Genomic DNA, 16,590 nt, shown 5'->3' with positions numbered 1-16,590 from the left:
TTTCTCGTTTACCACTTCTCCACCTGAGTTGTCAGTTTGGGTTTTGCTGTAAACAGAGGGTAATGGAGAGGGCATCTCATCAAATCACTGTATCTGGGCAAGATTCCTGTAGAGTTACCTACTCTGCTTTGCATACCTTTTTTAGTTTGTCACTTGAAAGTAAATTTAAACCCAATACTGTTCAAATATGTTCTTTTGTTTAAAATAATCTCTTACATCTAAAAATGTTGAAGGACAACGGCAGTGTTTTCATTTGGGGATGGCAATGTGAACATTTCTTTAACTAACAGTATCAAAATGGCAGTTCCATGAAGTGGTTTGTGTCTGATAGGCTTTCCCCGAGATGTGCGAAAAGGTCAAAGAAAGTTATTTGGCTTGTAATTTTCTCTTTATATCAACCTTTCCTTGGATATCTGTACTTTATTCTTCGATTCAAAAAGTAGGTATGATGTGGATTGTAAATTTCATGAAGAAACATGTTCTGCTTCTACTGTTTGGAATCCTATGGAGTCTAATAGAGTGTCACAAATGGATGAATGGATGGATGGATAGAAAGGTTGATATACAGGTAGTTGTTGATTGTGGAGTAGGCTATTTGTTCTAATAGGAAATTTAAATCCACTTATATGTTTTTGTGGTTGCTGATATGTTTATAGTTACTGATGTCATTTTATTTTGTGTTTTCTATTTATTATATTTTTCTTTGATTTATTGTCTCCTTTCTTGTAGTTTCTATTCTGTCAGATGGATATAAAATAGCCATGTTCAGCTTAAATATTTCAGTCTGAATGTGGGAACAAAATTTAATAGATTTTTATTGTCTGTTTAGATTTTTTGCCCATTTTAATTGCCCAGATTTAATTCAATTTAACTTTAATTAATATAGTTATTGAGTTGTTTCAATTCCTTATACATTATGGATGTAAATCCCTTGTTAGATGTACAGCTTGTAGACTTTTTTCCTCATTTTTAAGTTGTTTTCTCATTCTGTTGATTGTTCTCTTTGTTGTACAGAAGCTAGTTCAGTAAAATCCCATTTGCCTCTTTTTGCTTTTGTTTCCTGTGCTTTTGAAGTCTGATACAAAAAAAAATCCTTTTCATTCCAATATGCTGAAGTGTTTTACCTGTGTCTTTTAGTTGTGTCAAAACTTCAGGTTGTATATTTAAATATTAATCCAATTTTCAGTTGATTTTTGTACATGGTGAGAGATGGAAGGCTCATCCTAGCACAACTTATTGAAGATTGCTCTTTTTCTAATTCATGTTCTTATATCTTCTGTCAAAGAGCAATTGGCAGATTTGATTCTAGGATATCTATTCTGTCCCACTGATTTATAGATCTGCTTTTATGCTAATACCATGTTGTTTTATTTATTGTACACTTATAATACATTTTAAAATCAGGTAATGTATTCCCTCCTGTTTTGTTCTTTTTGTTCAATATTTCTTTGTTCATTTGGATTCTTTTTAGGGTGCTACACAAAGTTAGTAGTGTTTTTTCCAGTTCTGTGAAAAATGTCATTGGAATGATCCAAGGAATTTCATAGAACCTGCAAATTGCTTTGAATGTATATTTGTGTGTGTGTGTCTATGTGTATGAGAAGGAAGGCCACCCAATTAAGGATTAATATCCAGATTATATAAAGAGCTCAATAAAATAAGAACAAATAAAAAATCCAGTTAAGAAAAGGACAAAAGATATGAAATAACATTTTTTCAAAGGATGAAGTATAAATGGCCAACAGACATACATAAAGTTTCTCAGGATCACTAGCCTTCAGGAAAATGCAAATAAAAACTACAACGAGATGTCACTTCACTCCAGTTAGAATGGCTATCATCCAAAAATCAAAAATTAACAAATGCTAGCAAGGTTGTTGAGAAAAAGACAATCTAATACATTGTTGGTGGGAATCCAAATTGGTACAACCATTATGAAGAACAGTATGAGATTCCTCAGAAAACTCAAAGGTGATCTACCATGTGACCCAGATCTCCCACTCCTGGGAATATACCCAAGGGATAATGAAATCAGCATATGAAAGATATATGCACTTCTGTATTTGAAGCAGCTCAATTCACAATAGCAAACATGTAGAATCAACCTAGATGTCCATCAACTGATGATTGCATAAAGAAAATGTGGTATACATACATGATGGAATATTACTCAGCCATATAAAAGAATGATATCTTGACATTTGTAAGAAAATGTGTAGAAATGGAGATCATTATGCTAAGCAAAACAAACCAGAACCAGAAAGACAAATATCACATCTTCTCTTAGTTGTGGAAGTTAATATATCTGGAAAGTATAAAAATTATGTGGATGCCTTGTCACTTGATACATAATTATAAACATTGCTTCACTAAATCACACTGGGTACATGGAAATACACCTCCCCCCTCACTCTGTGATATTAATATCTCTGTTTTCAAGAACAAATAGCATATATGTGTATGGATATAATATCTAGTTTTGAAATGAATGAGGTAAATGCTAAAAATCATTAAATTTTAAACTAAAAACTTAATCATATTTAGAAAAAGGGAAATAAAATTGTTTTATGATTATAACTGAATGCAATATGCCTTCTTAAGGATCACTAGCTACAATAAGGAGACTTAACAAATTCATGATTGTCATAGTATCTTTTTTTTTTTTTTTTTTTTTTGACAGGCAGAGTGGACAGTGAGAGAGAGAGACAGAGAGAAAGGTCTTCCTTTTGCCATTGGTTCACCCTCCAATGGCGCGTTGCGGCCGGCGCACTGCGCTGATCCGATGGCAGGAGCCAGGTGCTTCTCCTGGTCTCCCATGGGGTGCAGGGCCCAAGTACTTGGGCCATCCTCCACTGCACTCCCTGGCCACAGCAGAGAGCTGGCCTGGAAGAGGGGCAACCAGGACAGAATCCGGCGCCCCGACCGGGACTAGAACCCGGTGTGCCGGCGCCACAAGGTGGAGGATTAGCCTAGTGAGCCGCGGCGCCAGCCTGTCATAGTATCTTGTGTACAATAGATTCTTTGCATTCACAGATTAGTATATGAGACTTCGACTGTTTTCTAGGAACTCCATAGGTCTATGACATAAAAAGCATAAATTTCAGCCACTGACCTATGATAAGAAGAGGAATGAGTCACTTAACTAGTGAGTCAAACCAATTATGTAGGATTAACATTCAATTCATCTTTATTTTCTATATGTCATGTAGTAGCTCTGAATATACTAAACTTTACTAAATTAGTATATAGTAGTAAATTCTACATTATTCCAGAATTGGCAAATTTAACCATTTGTGAAGATTTTGCAAAGGACAGTTATTAAATACAGAGTCTGTACTTTAAGAAAAGACCAGTTGCTGGCTGATGACTTTGTCACAGGAATTATTTTTTCATCAAAAATGAGTGTCTTTAGTCACACAAGACTTTGATGCATAAAATTTTATTTGATTCAAAAACATTACAAGAATACCTTAACCTGCCTTTTATATAATTAAGTAGAAGAGTTTATTTATAGACTGCAGATCTATAACATCTCCTCTATGAGGAGAGCTTTTTATATTTTATTTTGAACTAATAGTAACATGGAAATGAAATCTCTCTAATCAGAGGTGATAGAAATAAACAGATAAAAATGTAAAATTTCCTATCATTAAACATGAGCTACTCCTAGGTAAAGCCTAATTTGTTAACATGGGAATGCTAGGAAATTAGTTAATTATTAAATCATCTTAATTTGTAAATAAGAACACTACCGAATGTCAGATTGATGACAACTTTTCTTAGGTTTGCTGGCAACTAAAAATAGCATGAAAATTATATCATAAATCCTGTAAATGAACTACTTGCCTAAGTCAACCACAGTTCAACTCAACTACATTTAGCCAATTTGAAAAGTTTCACTGTAATTTTAAAGCAATTTTGGATCCAGAAACTGGGCACTCTGCACGCATCAAGAACTTTTTAGTTTTGTGATATCGGCCAACTAATAAAATACTTTCTCCCGCTGTAGGTTAATGAGTTTTTATTTTATCATGATTTAACTTGTTCTAAGAATATTAATAGTTTGGTATGCTGAATATATGAAGTAGGGTTTTTTTAAAGATTTATTTATTTATTTGAAATAAATAAACAAATACAGAGTTACAGAGAAGCAGAGAGAGAGAGAGAAAGAGAGAGAGAGAGAGGTCTTCCATCCGCTGATTTACTCCCCAAATGGATGCGACGGCTGGAGCTGCACCAATCCAAAAGCCAGGAGCCTGGAGCTTCCTCTGGGTCTCCCAAACGGGTGCAGGGGCCCTAGGACTTGGGCCATCTTCCACTGCTTTCCCAGGCCACAGCAGAGAGATGGATCAGAAGTGGAGCAACTGAAATTTGAACCAGCTCCCATATGGGATGCTGGCACTGCAGACCAGGGTTTTAACCCACTGCACCACATCACCGGTCCCTGAAGTAGATTTTGTTTTGTTTTGTTTTATCTTTTGCTTTGTATTCGGGTTTATCTTAAGATGTGATTTCCATTTATCAAATACCTGTGGAATAGTAGCTCTATTAAGAAAATGACAAAGATAACTGAAAGTGACAAGTGTAACATTATCAGGTAGATTTTTACATATGAAATATAAAGTCAGATCACTGGTACTGCTATTTTTCCCTGTACCTTTACATGTTAAGTGTAATCCTAATTGCTTACTCTTTTTTTTTTTTTCTATTTTTTGACAGGCAGAGTGGACAGTAAGAGAGAGAGACAGAGAGAAAGGTCTTCCTTTGCCGTTGGTTCACCCTCCAATGGCCTCCGCGGCTGGTGCACCGCACTGATCCAACGCCAGGAGCCAGGTGCTTCTCCTGGTCTCCCATGGGGTGCAGGGCCCAAGTACTTGGGCCATCCTCCACTGCACTCCCTGGCCACAGCAGAGAGCTGGCCTGGAAGAGGGGCAACCGGGACAGAATCCGGCGCCCCGACCGGGACTAGAACCCAGTGTGCCGGCGCCTCAAGGCGGAGGATTAGCCTAGTGAGCTGCGGCGCCGGCCCAATTGCTTACTCTTAAAATCAAATAAAAACAATGGACATAGACACAAAGAAAAGAACTTCAACTAATAGGCATTTGTAGGTGAAAATCCAATCCACACCAAATCTACAGGAAGAAGGGAACTCACAGTCGCCAGTGCATGTTTGCAAACATTTGGGTTGTTAGAATTACCCTCTTGCTTTCTTTCCTGATGGTAGTTCTCTCTATCATGCAATTGGAGCCATCATTTACAGCACACTCCACCCGTAGGTTTTGGAAGTAAATTTGTAATCCTGTGATTGCTGCTTGAGTTTTGTGAATGAGCTCTATAGGAAAACCAAGGCTTACTGTTCTCTGTGGCACATATACTTGACAAGTCATTTCTCACTTAAGAAATTGCTAGGGAGAATAGAGAGTGATTGGAAGAGTTAAAATGAATCAGAGAGGAAGATATCTTTCAATCACCTTGCCATCATGCTGTGCTTTTCTGTGTCTATTTAAAAATTAACTGTGACCTCATGCAATAGGCTACTCTCGGTCAAGCATAAAACTTCCTTTTAAGAACATTATTATAACATGTTCACCACAGAAGTGATGTTGGCTTGTTCAAGGGGGGACAGACTAAGGAACTAACATCAGGTTAGTTTTAATCTTTCCATATGGCACAAATAGATGAATTTAATGCTTGCAGTTATGTGTGCCTTGAATACACTTATTTTAAAATCAATAAATTAGACATCACCTCACCCAGGGTTTGATGTAAATTCTTTGGGGATAAGTTCAAGAAAAATTACTTGAGAAGGCTTAGAAGATTTGCATTAAATTCCTGATGGTAGCATTGAATACTTAAGCAAATGGCAGCACGTAATGTAATCTGCAGTGTTTTCCTGATACATTTACTCTGTATTATTAAATTTTATTTTGGTTTTCTAACTTTGGATGCAATGTGCTGGCATGATTGTGTTAGGATATCAGATTAATTTTCTGGAAATTCTTGGAAACGTGCTGACCTGTTGTATAAAAACATTAAATTACCACAAATTAGCCCATGTGGTACTTTAATTGAGATAATAAAATCTTGAAAAGTTATAAAGATATGTCTATGTTTTTATGTATGTATGTAAATACAAATGTATATAAATATGCTATTCATATTAAGACTGGGAAATATGGTTTTAAAATATGCAAAATGACACATCACTAAATAATTTATAAAACAGTTTAATGCTATTACATAGTAAATTACATTTGTTTACCAGAATAACCCATATGTAACAATGACATACCAGCTTATTCAAATCTTGTACTATTTTTATGATGGTTACACTATCAAAAATTATGTCTATTTTCACTTCACAATTGATGCATTATGAATATAAAATACACTGAGATTTTCTTAAGGCATACAATGATCATATCTATTTAAAGTATTAAAAGATCCAACAATATGTTTTTATATAGTGTTATTTTAAATATTCCCAGCAAATACTAAAGAGATGACATAAAAGATAAATTCTCAGTATTTGTTAAATGAGAATAAACTAAATATCCTTTGATAGTCTAGTTTTGGATTTTTTAGCAGCATTCTGTAATTAATAACAAATCTAATCACTATATAATAATCTTTTGCCTGATATTTTAGAAACATTTTAATTTTCATTTATTGGTATTCTGATATCCTTGATAATTATAGACATAGCTATCAGCAACTATATTTAGATATGAAAGATTAAAACAGTTTTTTCTATGACCCAACATTAATGATGAAGCTAAAATAACATAGAAGTTCTTGTTTCCCAACAAATACCCTAGCTGGTTGATTCACCTTTTTTTGAGAGTCATATTTCTCAAAGGCAATAACTTTCATGATTAACAGCAGTACTTTTGTTGATTCGTTTTCAAGAAGAAGGTATCTTCTATCTTTTGTACTTTGTTTTTGCTTAAATTATGAAGACCTATGGAATTATTTTGAATTCAGTTTTCATTCAAGAGGATTTATTGTTATGATTTACATAGTCCTTTTATTCCTGTAATCATTATTTATTGAAAGGTTGTTAGGATATTTGTATTAATCAATGATAATATACAGTCATACCACAATACAATATGGAAGAATACTTATATAAGGAAATTATAGTTTTATTAATAGTTTAATTGAGAAATTAATCGATTTATAAAATAAAAACTGTATTTTTAGCTGAAAAAGGTTATTAAATGTCTAATAATTAAGATTTCCCATAATGTAATATATAGATTGAAATTAAATTGCTCAGTTTCTGAAGAGATCCTAAGACTTTCTCTGGTTTTCAAATCTAATGTTTGTAAATAAAATGGTACTTTATTTGGATCAACTACAGGGGGATGCTTTTAAATAAAAAAAATGTTCACAGTAGCATAACTGGCACTGCAAGACTTTTGTGGTTGCGACAAATTACGTGGTTTTTTCTTTCAACATTTTTAAGAGGAATACAGATAGAAATTGAATAAATATTTATTGGGTGAAGGAATTCAAGAAAATCTCTGGGTGTGGAGAAATGAATTTGAAATACTAACATCTTCGTTCACTTTTGTTTTTATCTCTGGCTGAATGCAGAGCCTCCTGTCTTCCTATATTATTAACTCCCACCTTGAAATTATATACACCAAGCAAATGATGCTGTATATAGCACAAACATTTTAATTAAAATACAAAGTAATAATTTGCATAGGGGTGGGCCTAACATCTGAGGAGGCCCAATTATATTAGTAGTAACATTTTCATTTGATAACTAGATAACTGAGTAATTTTAAATCATGTAATTAAAGTAAAGTCAAAACCAATTTTATAAAGGCAATGAAAACAAAAGGGTCTAGTAAAACCTCATCATTATAATGAGAAACATTTGTACCTGTATATCTTATAGGGCAAAATACAGGTCAATCCTTGCCCTAGGCTTATAGGCTTACTTGTTAAAATACTCTAGAAGACTAAGTCCCAAATTATAAGCACAACAGAAAATGATTTTATCTCCATGAGTTTTTTACCAATCCAAAACTGTTGTGGATGCACCAGGGATGAAAGATAATGCTGCAGAATGATAAAGCACCACTATACTAAACTTTAAAGCCTGAGGCCAGATGCTAGCTTAGGAACTCAGGAACAATTCATTAGAGTGTGAGTGTACCATATTTTTCGTTACCTGCTTTGAGACCACATTTCTTTCCAGATGAAAGTGGGCAGAATCTTTTAAATGTAGTCCAATTTGGAGCCCAGTAGGAAGTGTGGTGTGCATGAAATGCCCATGATTCTTGAGAGATCAGATTAATAATCATGAAGAAAGGAACTGATCCAGGCAGGAGCCTTCATCTAAGAGTTCAAGGTCAGATGAGAACCATATTCTGCCCGGATTTGATTGGTAAGGGTCAAACAAGGCCACCCAGATGAAAAAATAGCACTTGACCTTATAGTTTCCATAACACAGGGAGTTTTCAGCCCTCTATTTACAACTTAACACTTCCTTGTATTTACGAAGCACTATAAATCCTGTAATATTTTTCTTCTTTCTTTGTTGCTGACAAAAATTAAGTCCCTAACCCATCAGCAGAACTTGAAATGTCACAGCTTGCTCTAGAGTGACACAGATCTCTTCCTCTTCCTGGCAAAATCCTCTGCGTGAATGAAGTTGGAAAGAGCCTTAGTGAGGTGACTGTCTGATGTCTCAGTGCTGTTCCCAAAGTCATAGTTCTTCAGGCAAGGGCACAAACAACGCAGGATGGCCCGGCGGATGTAGCTGTCGAAGATATAGTAGATGAAAGGGTTCACACAGCTGTTGGCAAATGCCAAGGGTCCACTCACCTCCATGCCCTGCTGAAGAGTGGCTGTGGAAAAGTAGAGTTCTTGCTGCAATCCAGAGATGATAGCCAGGAGCTTGAAAGTATTGAAGGGCAGCCAGGAAAGGACAAAGGCTGCCACAACAATAAAGATGATCTTTATAGATTTCTTCAGCTTTTTGTTATGCTTTCCTGACTGCTGGTAATGTGCACATAGCTTCCTCGTAATGCAACAGTAGCAGGTCACAATGCTCAGCAAGGGAACAAAAAAGGTGAAAATTAAGGTCACCAGGGCCCACATCAGTTTATTTGGTGTTGCCCTCTTCTCGGCACAGTATGGCTTATCCTCAATCAGCGTGAGCTCCCTGGACAGAAGAGTAGGCAACCCCAGGAGGCAGGAGATAAACCAGACGCTGGCGCAGATTCCATAGGCACAGTCTGTCCTTCTGTACTTCCTGGAAGCGGCAGGGCGCAGGATGGCCAGGTAGCGATCAATGCTCATGCAAGTGAGCAACAAGACGCTGCAGTGCATGTTGACTGAGATCACGTAGGAGCTGCCTTTGCACAGGAAAGAGCCCGTCCTCCACAGTCCGAAAGCTGCCTCTTTGTCCACCCAGAGAGGCAACGTAACAAGAAAAATGAAGTCAGAGGCAGCCAGGTTGATGATAAAGACGTCGATCAGTCTCCGGCTGCCACGTTTGAAATGCAGCGCTCCCATGAGCACGAGGTTCCCCAGCACTCCAGTCAGAAACACAGCTGTGTAAAAGATGGGAAGGAAGACAGATAGGTAAGGAATGTGGGAGCCGGTGTCCTGGATATCGGGGCTTGGGTCTGTTGCATAGTAGTAATCCAGATACGCCGGTGTTGCTTCTGGGTCCATCACCAAAGATGAGATGCCAGCTCGGGTAAGTTTTCTTACCTGAAGTTTTTGTGTGAAATTTAAAAGTTGCAAGATAACTTTTTTTATACAGAGCCTTCCTCTTTTTTTTTTTTTTTTGTCTCCCTTTTAAGATTTTGGACAAGCATGAAAACAGATAAAAAATACAGTTTCTACCAATCCTCAGATAGGGCCCACAAGGAACACCCCTCTGATTGGTGTTGGTTGGTTGTGGTTGTGGTTTTTTTCATTTGCATTTGCTCATGAAACTGAGGTGCTTTTTGACTTCTTCCTTCAAGGCATCCTATTTGTTAAGTCCTGAAATGAAGAATGAATTAACTATTTTTTTTCACCTACTTTAAAGACATACTTTGCTTTTTTGACTCCAAGAGTATTTTTGATCTAGCCTTCTGCTTCTCATATTAAGCTGTTATTTAACTTCTAGAACTCTAAGATGATGATGAAGATACCCTTTGTTATTTATAACCTTGGTGAAACATTGAGAAAACCAGTGTTTTGGTGCATCTCAAAGAGTGAATTAAAAGTTTTCCAAATGATACCTGTCTACAACTTTGACAAACATCAAGATGCAATTAGGGCATGAGATCTTTTCATTTTCTGAGGGAACTTCAAAAAATTCATGGAAAATCCAATTAGGAAAACAATTATGCGTGATTTCAATACTTTATTTATTTATTTTTTTTGACAGGCAGAGTGGACAGTGAGAGAGACAGAGAGAAAGGTCTTCCTTTTTCCATTGGTTCACCCCCCAATGGCCACTGCGGCCGGCGCACCGCGCTGATCTGAAGCCAGGAGCCAGGTGCTTCTCCTGGTCTCCCATGGGGTGCAGGGCCCAAGCACTTGGGCCATCCTCCACTGCACTCCCGGGCCACAGCAGAGAGCTGGACTGGAAGAGGAGCAACCAGCAACCAGGATAGAATCCGGCGCCCCGACTGGGACTAGAACCAGGGGTGCCGGTGCTGCAGGTGGAGGATTAGCCTATTGACCCGTGGTGCTGGCCTGATTTCAATACTTTTTGCACCATTTGCCACAAACTTTTTGAAGTTCCCTATATTCAATATTTTCACTTTGTATATAATCAGTCTTATCTCATTCAATAAGTTTTTTTTTTTTAATTTCCAAATGGCTGGGGCCATGTGCTGTGCTTTTATTATTATGGTTTTAAAATTTCCATTGTAGATAGCTTAGCACTGTATACATAGTTGGTGCTTTGGAAATGTTAGTTTATTAAATGTGATTCAAAAGTTTTTTTTTTATTTTTGTGACCCTGCATAATTAGCAGAGATGAGTTCATTGTGGTCTAAGAGGCAGGCATTGTTGTTAATTATGTAGCTCACAAACACAGGTGTTAAAATCACAAATGCTGCTATTTCTACCCTGCTGTCTGCTACTTTAAGTCAACCAATTAGAGTCCATTTTATTAGGGGAAACATGTTCAAATAGGAGATTCTCTCTCCTAACCCTGAAATAACTGGCCCTCCTTTGACTCCAGATCCACTTGACCTTCCTTTATTTATGCTGCCCTGTGTTGCAGAGACTTTTTAGCTTTAGAGCCATGACCTGCCATTAGTATCTCCACACATGTCATTGGCTTTCATTTTGGGAATTACTGACCTGGCAAAAAAGCCCATACCTGTATTAAGTGATTCATAACAGAGTTGTCGGCATAGGCATTATAAAAGTAAGATTTTTAGTAAAATGAAAACATTCAAGAAACAGGCTAACACAGAAAGGATTCTATCATACTTTTCACTCTTATGTTTCTTTTTCTGTTTTGAAGATCACAGTAAAATATAATAAATTTTGAAACTGACTCCATTTATTTCAAATCTTTACTAAGCCAAAGCGACCCAAAGCTCTCTTGTACCTTCTTTTTCTCCTTTCCTTTCATCCATTTCAATTAATCTGCAAAATTCCAGTTTCAGGTTAGTAGTACTAGAATGTATGCCTGTAGGTGAAAATACAACTGTTAAACAGTTGAAGTCATTACTGCTGAATTTTTCTTTCTTCAGTGACTAGTAAGTTGAAAACCATGTTCCTGTCTGTCTTACTCTCTCCTTCCCCCTTTTTCCTGATGTAGTGTCAGACTAGTGAGTGGAGGCCGGGAAGGATGGGTGGAGGGCTCCCCCGACCTGGGGCAGCACCAGGAAGTCACTTGGGAGTTGACTGAGCCTGAGTTTGCCTGCTCCTGTGTCCCTGGCTGCTCTGTGAAGTTCATTGAATTTCATGAGGGGCATATCCTTTACCAAATATAGATTGTAGATCACAGAAACTAATTAATAGCTTTGACATTTCTGGGACAAACTCTTCTCCACTGGGTAAGCCTTAATAATAGAATAATTCATTTTGTCAAATAGTTTGAAATAGGACAATATTTACTTGAAAGAGTAACATAGATACTTAACACTATATGTGTGTGTTAAAGTACCAAGCACATATATTCTGTATTTGTAATTATATTTAATTGTAGTATTATAATGTTGTACTTTGCAACTAATGAGACTGGTTCTTAGTTTAAGAACTTTTTTAATATTCAGATATATCTCAGGAATTCAACAAAAAAGTATTATGAAATGGAAAGGGCTCATTCTCAAAAACATTTGAGAGTGTATTCATTCAGTAGTTGTTAAATTTTCTTTCAAGTTCAAATGTTGCTGGCCTGCTGATGTAAACTATCTTAAATAAATTTACTTTAGTCAGAAATCTATTGAAAGAGCTATAAAGTGGTTTGCCTTATCATATATGCCCATTCTAGTAAGCTATTTTCTGGTAGAGTGCCACAATATGAAAATATCCATCCCAGATCAACAGTATCTTGGGGCCTAAGTAAGAAAAAGAAGGTGTATGTTTTAAGCCAAAAAAAAAAAAAAAAGGAACAAATGAACAATTAGCATAGTATGGGACTTTTAATAACTCGAGCATAAGATTAGCATAAACGGAACCTACAATAAAAGCTGGCTAGAAAAAGTTGGGTAAGTCATAGATCTAAATAAGCTGGATGAAATGGTCATTTTTATGACTGAATATCCTTTGAGATAAACATGGAGGTAAGCAGCTGCACAGTGGGTTTCATAGAATTTTAAAAAGCAGTTTCAACAAGGGTGATGACAAAAATCCCCATAAATATTAGTAACTGGGTGACAGCTTACATGCCCCCTCCCAAAGACTGTTTTCCCCCCTCAAAAAAGCACTCAACTTTCCTCTCCAACCCCTTGCAGAAATAATTACTTCTCCCTTTATATTCTCTTAGAACTTTTAAAACACTGCTTATATAAAGTACTTATTTCCTCATTTCACAAGGTTAATTTTCTTGGTATTTCAACCCCTGAACTGATCATGAGTAACTTAAGGCAGAGCCTGTCTTTAAAGTCTCCGCAGGACTATAAGGCACTTACCCACTGAAAGTCCTGGGACTTTCACGGCCCTTGCTTTAACCTATGAATGCCAGATTACATTGCTCATGTTAGAATCACCTGTGACAGTCACTAAACCATAGATTCCCAAAACCTCTCCTAAATCTATTGAATCAGAATGATTTGGAATGAAATCTAGGACTTAAAAGCATCCCAAGTGACTTAGTACACACTAAACAAAGTTTAGAATCAAAGCTTAAATCTTTTAATTTATGTAATATGACTAACATTGTACATTACTTATATTTTTTGACTAATTTAAGTTTTAAAATTACCTCAGAATTTGAACTTTTTGGAAGTGAAGTCTTTTAGTATGGATCTCACAAAATTTTCAGGAATTAATTTGGATTTCTGGGTCCTCCCTATTCCCAAGATACATTCAGAACTCGATCAGTTGATGAAGATGGAGAGCAAGCAAGGTTTTGCCTACTGAGATGACTGTTCATCTACTACATAACAATCACTAGAGCATACAGCCTCTGCTCACAGATAGGATGAAGATTTTGTAACAAAGACACCCCATTTAGGGTGTGCCGTGGCGCTATCACTTCAGTTTCTTCCTGTCAATCCTTTGAGCCTTTACACCAGGGAGAGATTAGATAGAGTATATGCATATAGCATAGAAGAAATAAATTCCTGAATATGAAGCCTACTGATCACAAACGCTCCACTGATATGTCTAATAAAAATTGCAAAGGGCATGAAGCAGACTAATTTTTCTCATTAATCTTATGAATGTGATTTTGTATTCATCGTCTAGAAGGATACTCCATCTTGTTTGTTTCCTATTTGAGTATTATAAAGTGCACAATCATTTAAATAATCCAGTTTAAGAAAACTGTTCTCTGGGAGTTCAATTACTATTTATTTTCACAGTTACTTGCACAATTTAGTACTATATAATGATATATATGTGATCAAGCCAAGTTAAATGTATTTTCGGGTTAGCACTGTAGTACAGCTAGTTAAACTGCTGCCTGCAGTACCGGCATCCCATATGTACATGGGTTTCTGTTCTGGCTGCTCCACTTCCGATCCAGCTTCCTGATAGTGCGCCTCGGAAAGCAGCAGAGGATGGCCCTAGTCCCTGGGCCCCTGCAGGAAATTCCTGGCTCTTGGTTTTGGCCTGGCCCAGCCAAGGTCATTGGGGTCATTTGGGAAATGAACCAGCAGATGGAAGATCTCTCTCTCTCTCTCTTTTTTTTTTTTTTTTTGCCAGGCAGAGTTGGACAGTGAGAGAGAGAGAGTTATAGACAGTGAGAGACAGACAGGGAGAAAGGTCTTCCTTTCATTGGTTCACCCCCCCAAATGGCTGCTATGGCCAGCGCGTTGCGCCAATCCGAAGCCAGGAGCCAGGTGCCTCTTCCTGGTCTCCCATGCGGGTGCAGGGCCTGAGCACCTGGACCATCCTTCACTGCACTCCCGGGCCACAACAGAGAGCTGGACAGGAAGAGGAGCAACCAGCACAGAACTGGCGCCCCAACCAGGACTAGAACCTGGGTGCGGGTGCCGCAGGCGGAGGATTAGCCTAGTGAGCCACGGTGCCGGCCAGATCTCTCTCTCTCTTTTTCTCTCCCCGGTTCTCTGTTACTCTGCCTTTCAAATAAATAAATAAATCTTAAAAGAAATGCATTTTATCAGACTTCCCTCCTTCACTTAGCATGCTGGCTTATTTTCCGTGGAAACTCATATTTATATAAACAGCAGTAATGTTACAATTCTAGGAACATATAATTAGGCTTCTTCCTAATTATGGATTTAACCTGACTTGATGTTATGCACAAGAAAAGTTGCATTTATTTCTGTTGGTGTCTCTTGCAACTCAGAACACTATCTGGCATGCAACAGGTGGTCAGTAAATGTTTGTAGACCTGGGCTGACTCATAGGTGAATTTTGAGTCATTTCCAAGGGATAGGGATTTTTCACAAACTTCTTGGAGAGCTCCAATTCTCTATTCAATCCCAGGATCTTTGTCATGTCATAAACTAATATGGAGAGACGTTTATAAGCCAACATATTTTTCGGTTAATGTATATAATATTTTCACTGAACACTTCTCATTAAATCAGCACTAATTTTCTAACCAGTATATTTGAAAATGCATCTACCATAGCTTCATAATAAATGTGATGTATTATAATAAGGAAAGAAGGACCCGCTCAATGCAGAACTCTTTTTCCAGTTTATAAATAATCAAATTAATTGGTGTAATATTTCCTTATTTGCAATACTACCTTTTGAAAAGATTTTATTTGGGGGCCAAATTTCACACCTATAACCCTACACTAATAAATTAAAAACTGGAAGATACTGGGAAAACGTTTCCTTCCATATTTGCTACCTTCCTGTGATTGCTGTTCATTTTTGAAACAGCAGGAATGCTGCTGCATCTTTTCTGTTAAGAGCGACAGCCTTTCTTCTTTCCCTGTGATCATCTACATTTTCCATTATCTCTGCTTCTGGTACATTGCCTCTCTTGGAGAAGTAGGATATACAAATTCTGCATTGAACTTCCAGTGCTGTGGGTCTGTGACAATAATATTTGATTGGATTCTTCTTCCAGTGGAATTGCAAGATTTTTCAGAGCTCCAAGTTATATTAGTGATCATCAGCACAAGTCTTTTATTAATGGAGATTTTGGGGCCCAGAAAGAGGTTGTTCGACAAAGACCCCTCCACTGATGATATTAAAGGACAATTTATATTCAAATTTCTCATCTATATTCACTGTCCTTCAGAACTATGGATATCCAAATAGCTACAGTTTGTCACTCTATATGGCACTTGACAGGAATTGCAAAACAAAAATTTTAAAAATTTGATGGGAGGTATTTTAGATGGATTTTTCTGTTTTACTTGTCCTTAATTGATTTTTATCATCATTCTATAGTGAATAGGCACAAAGAAATTAAAAGATTGTTACATTTTTTTGAGGATGGTCTTTGCATGTATTTCTATTTTTCTCCTTTCTGAAATCTGAAGTTCATAAGGAAAACAACCAGGATAAAGCAATATGAGAAAAGCCATAATGAATACAGATATATCTTGCTTAACGTAATTCTTAGTTCCTAACAATGAATTATTTAAAAATAAAGTCAAACTTAAGTATATTAGAGGATTTGGTGTTACAGGGAATTCTTGTGCAAAGATTTGCTTCACAACAAGGCACAATAAAAGTTATAATAAATATAAACAAGCTTTAACACCTGATTTTCAATTATTGGGTTTGTTTTAGAATGTGGTGTAACTAAAATGGTTTTGTGCTGAAACTAGAAACCATTTTTAACAAGGTAAACGAGAAGAGGCTTTCGTTGTGGCACACTGGGTTTGGTGGCCGTAGGTTAAGTCACTCTGCCTGCAGCACCACATCCTGAAGGAGTGTTGATTTGAATCCCGGTTGCTCCACTTCTGATCCATCTCCCTTCCAATGCACCTGAGAAAGCAGGCGAAGATTGGCCATTTG

At 36.9% G+C, this 16,590-nt stretch overlaps 2 protein-coding genes across 2 annotated transcripts in view; one reads left to right on the top strand and one right to left on the bottom strand.

The window, feature by feature from the left end:
• The window catches only part of CPOX (coproporphyrinogen oxidase), a 217,103-nt gene that overhangs the window by 196,237 nt on the left and 4,276 nt on the right, over positions 1 to 16,590 (top strand). The window lies entirely within an intron of this gene.
• GPR15 (G protein-coupled receptor 15) lies at positions 6,215 to 9,814 on the bottom strand. The gene has a single exon (XM_002716742.5). The coding sequence runs from the start codon at positions 9,694 to 9,696 to the stop codon at positions 8,614 to 8,616; it is 1,083 nt and encodes a 360-aa protein (XP_002716788.1). The 5' UTR covers positions 9,697 to 9,814; the 3' UTR covers positions 6,215 to 8,613.

This window comes from Oryctolagus cuniculus, chromosome 4, assembly GCF_964237555.1.
Source record: "Oryctolagus cuniculus chromosome 4, mOryCun1.1, whole genome shotgun sequence".
Taxonomy (NCBI): domain Eukaryota; kingdom Metazoa; phylum Chordata; class Mammalia; order Lagomorpha; family Leporidae; genus Oryctolagus; species Oryctolagus cuniculus.
This window is presented reverse-complemented; position numbering and strand designations above follow the sequence as displayed.

Excerpts from the sequence above, each read along its gene's own strand:
- GPR15 (XM_002716742.5), bottom strand. The coding sequence starts at position 9,696 with ATGGACCCAGAAGCAACACCGGCGTATCTGGATTACTACTATGCAACA.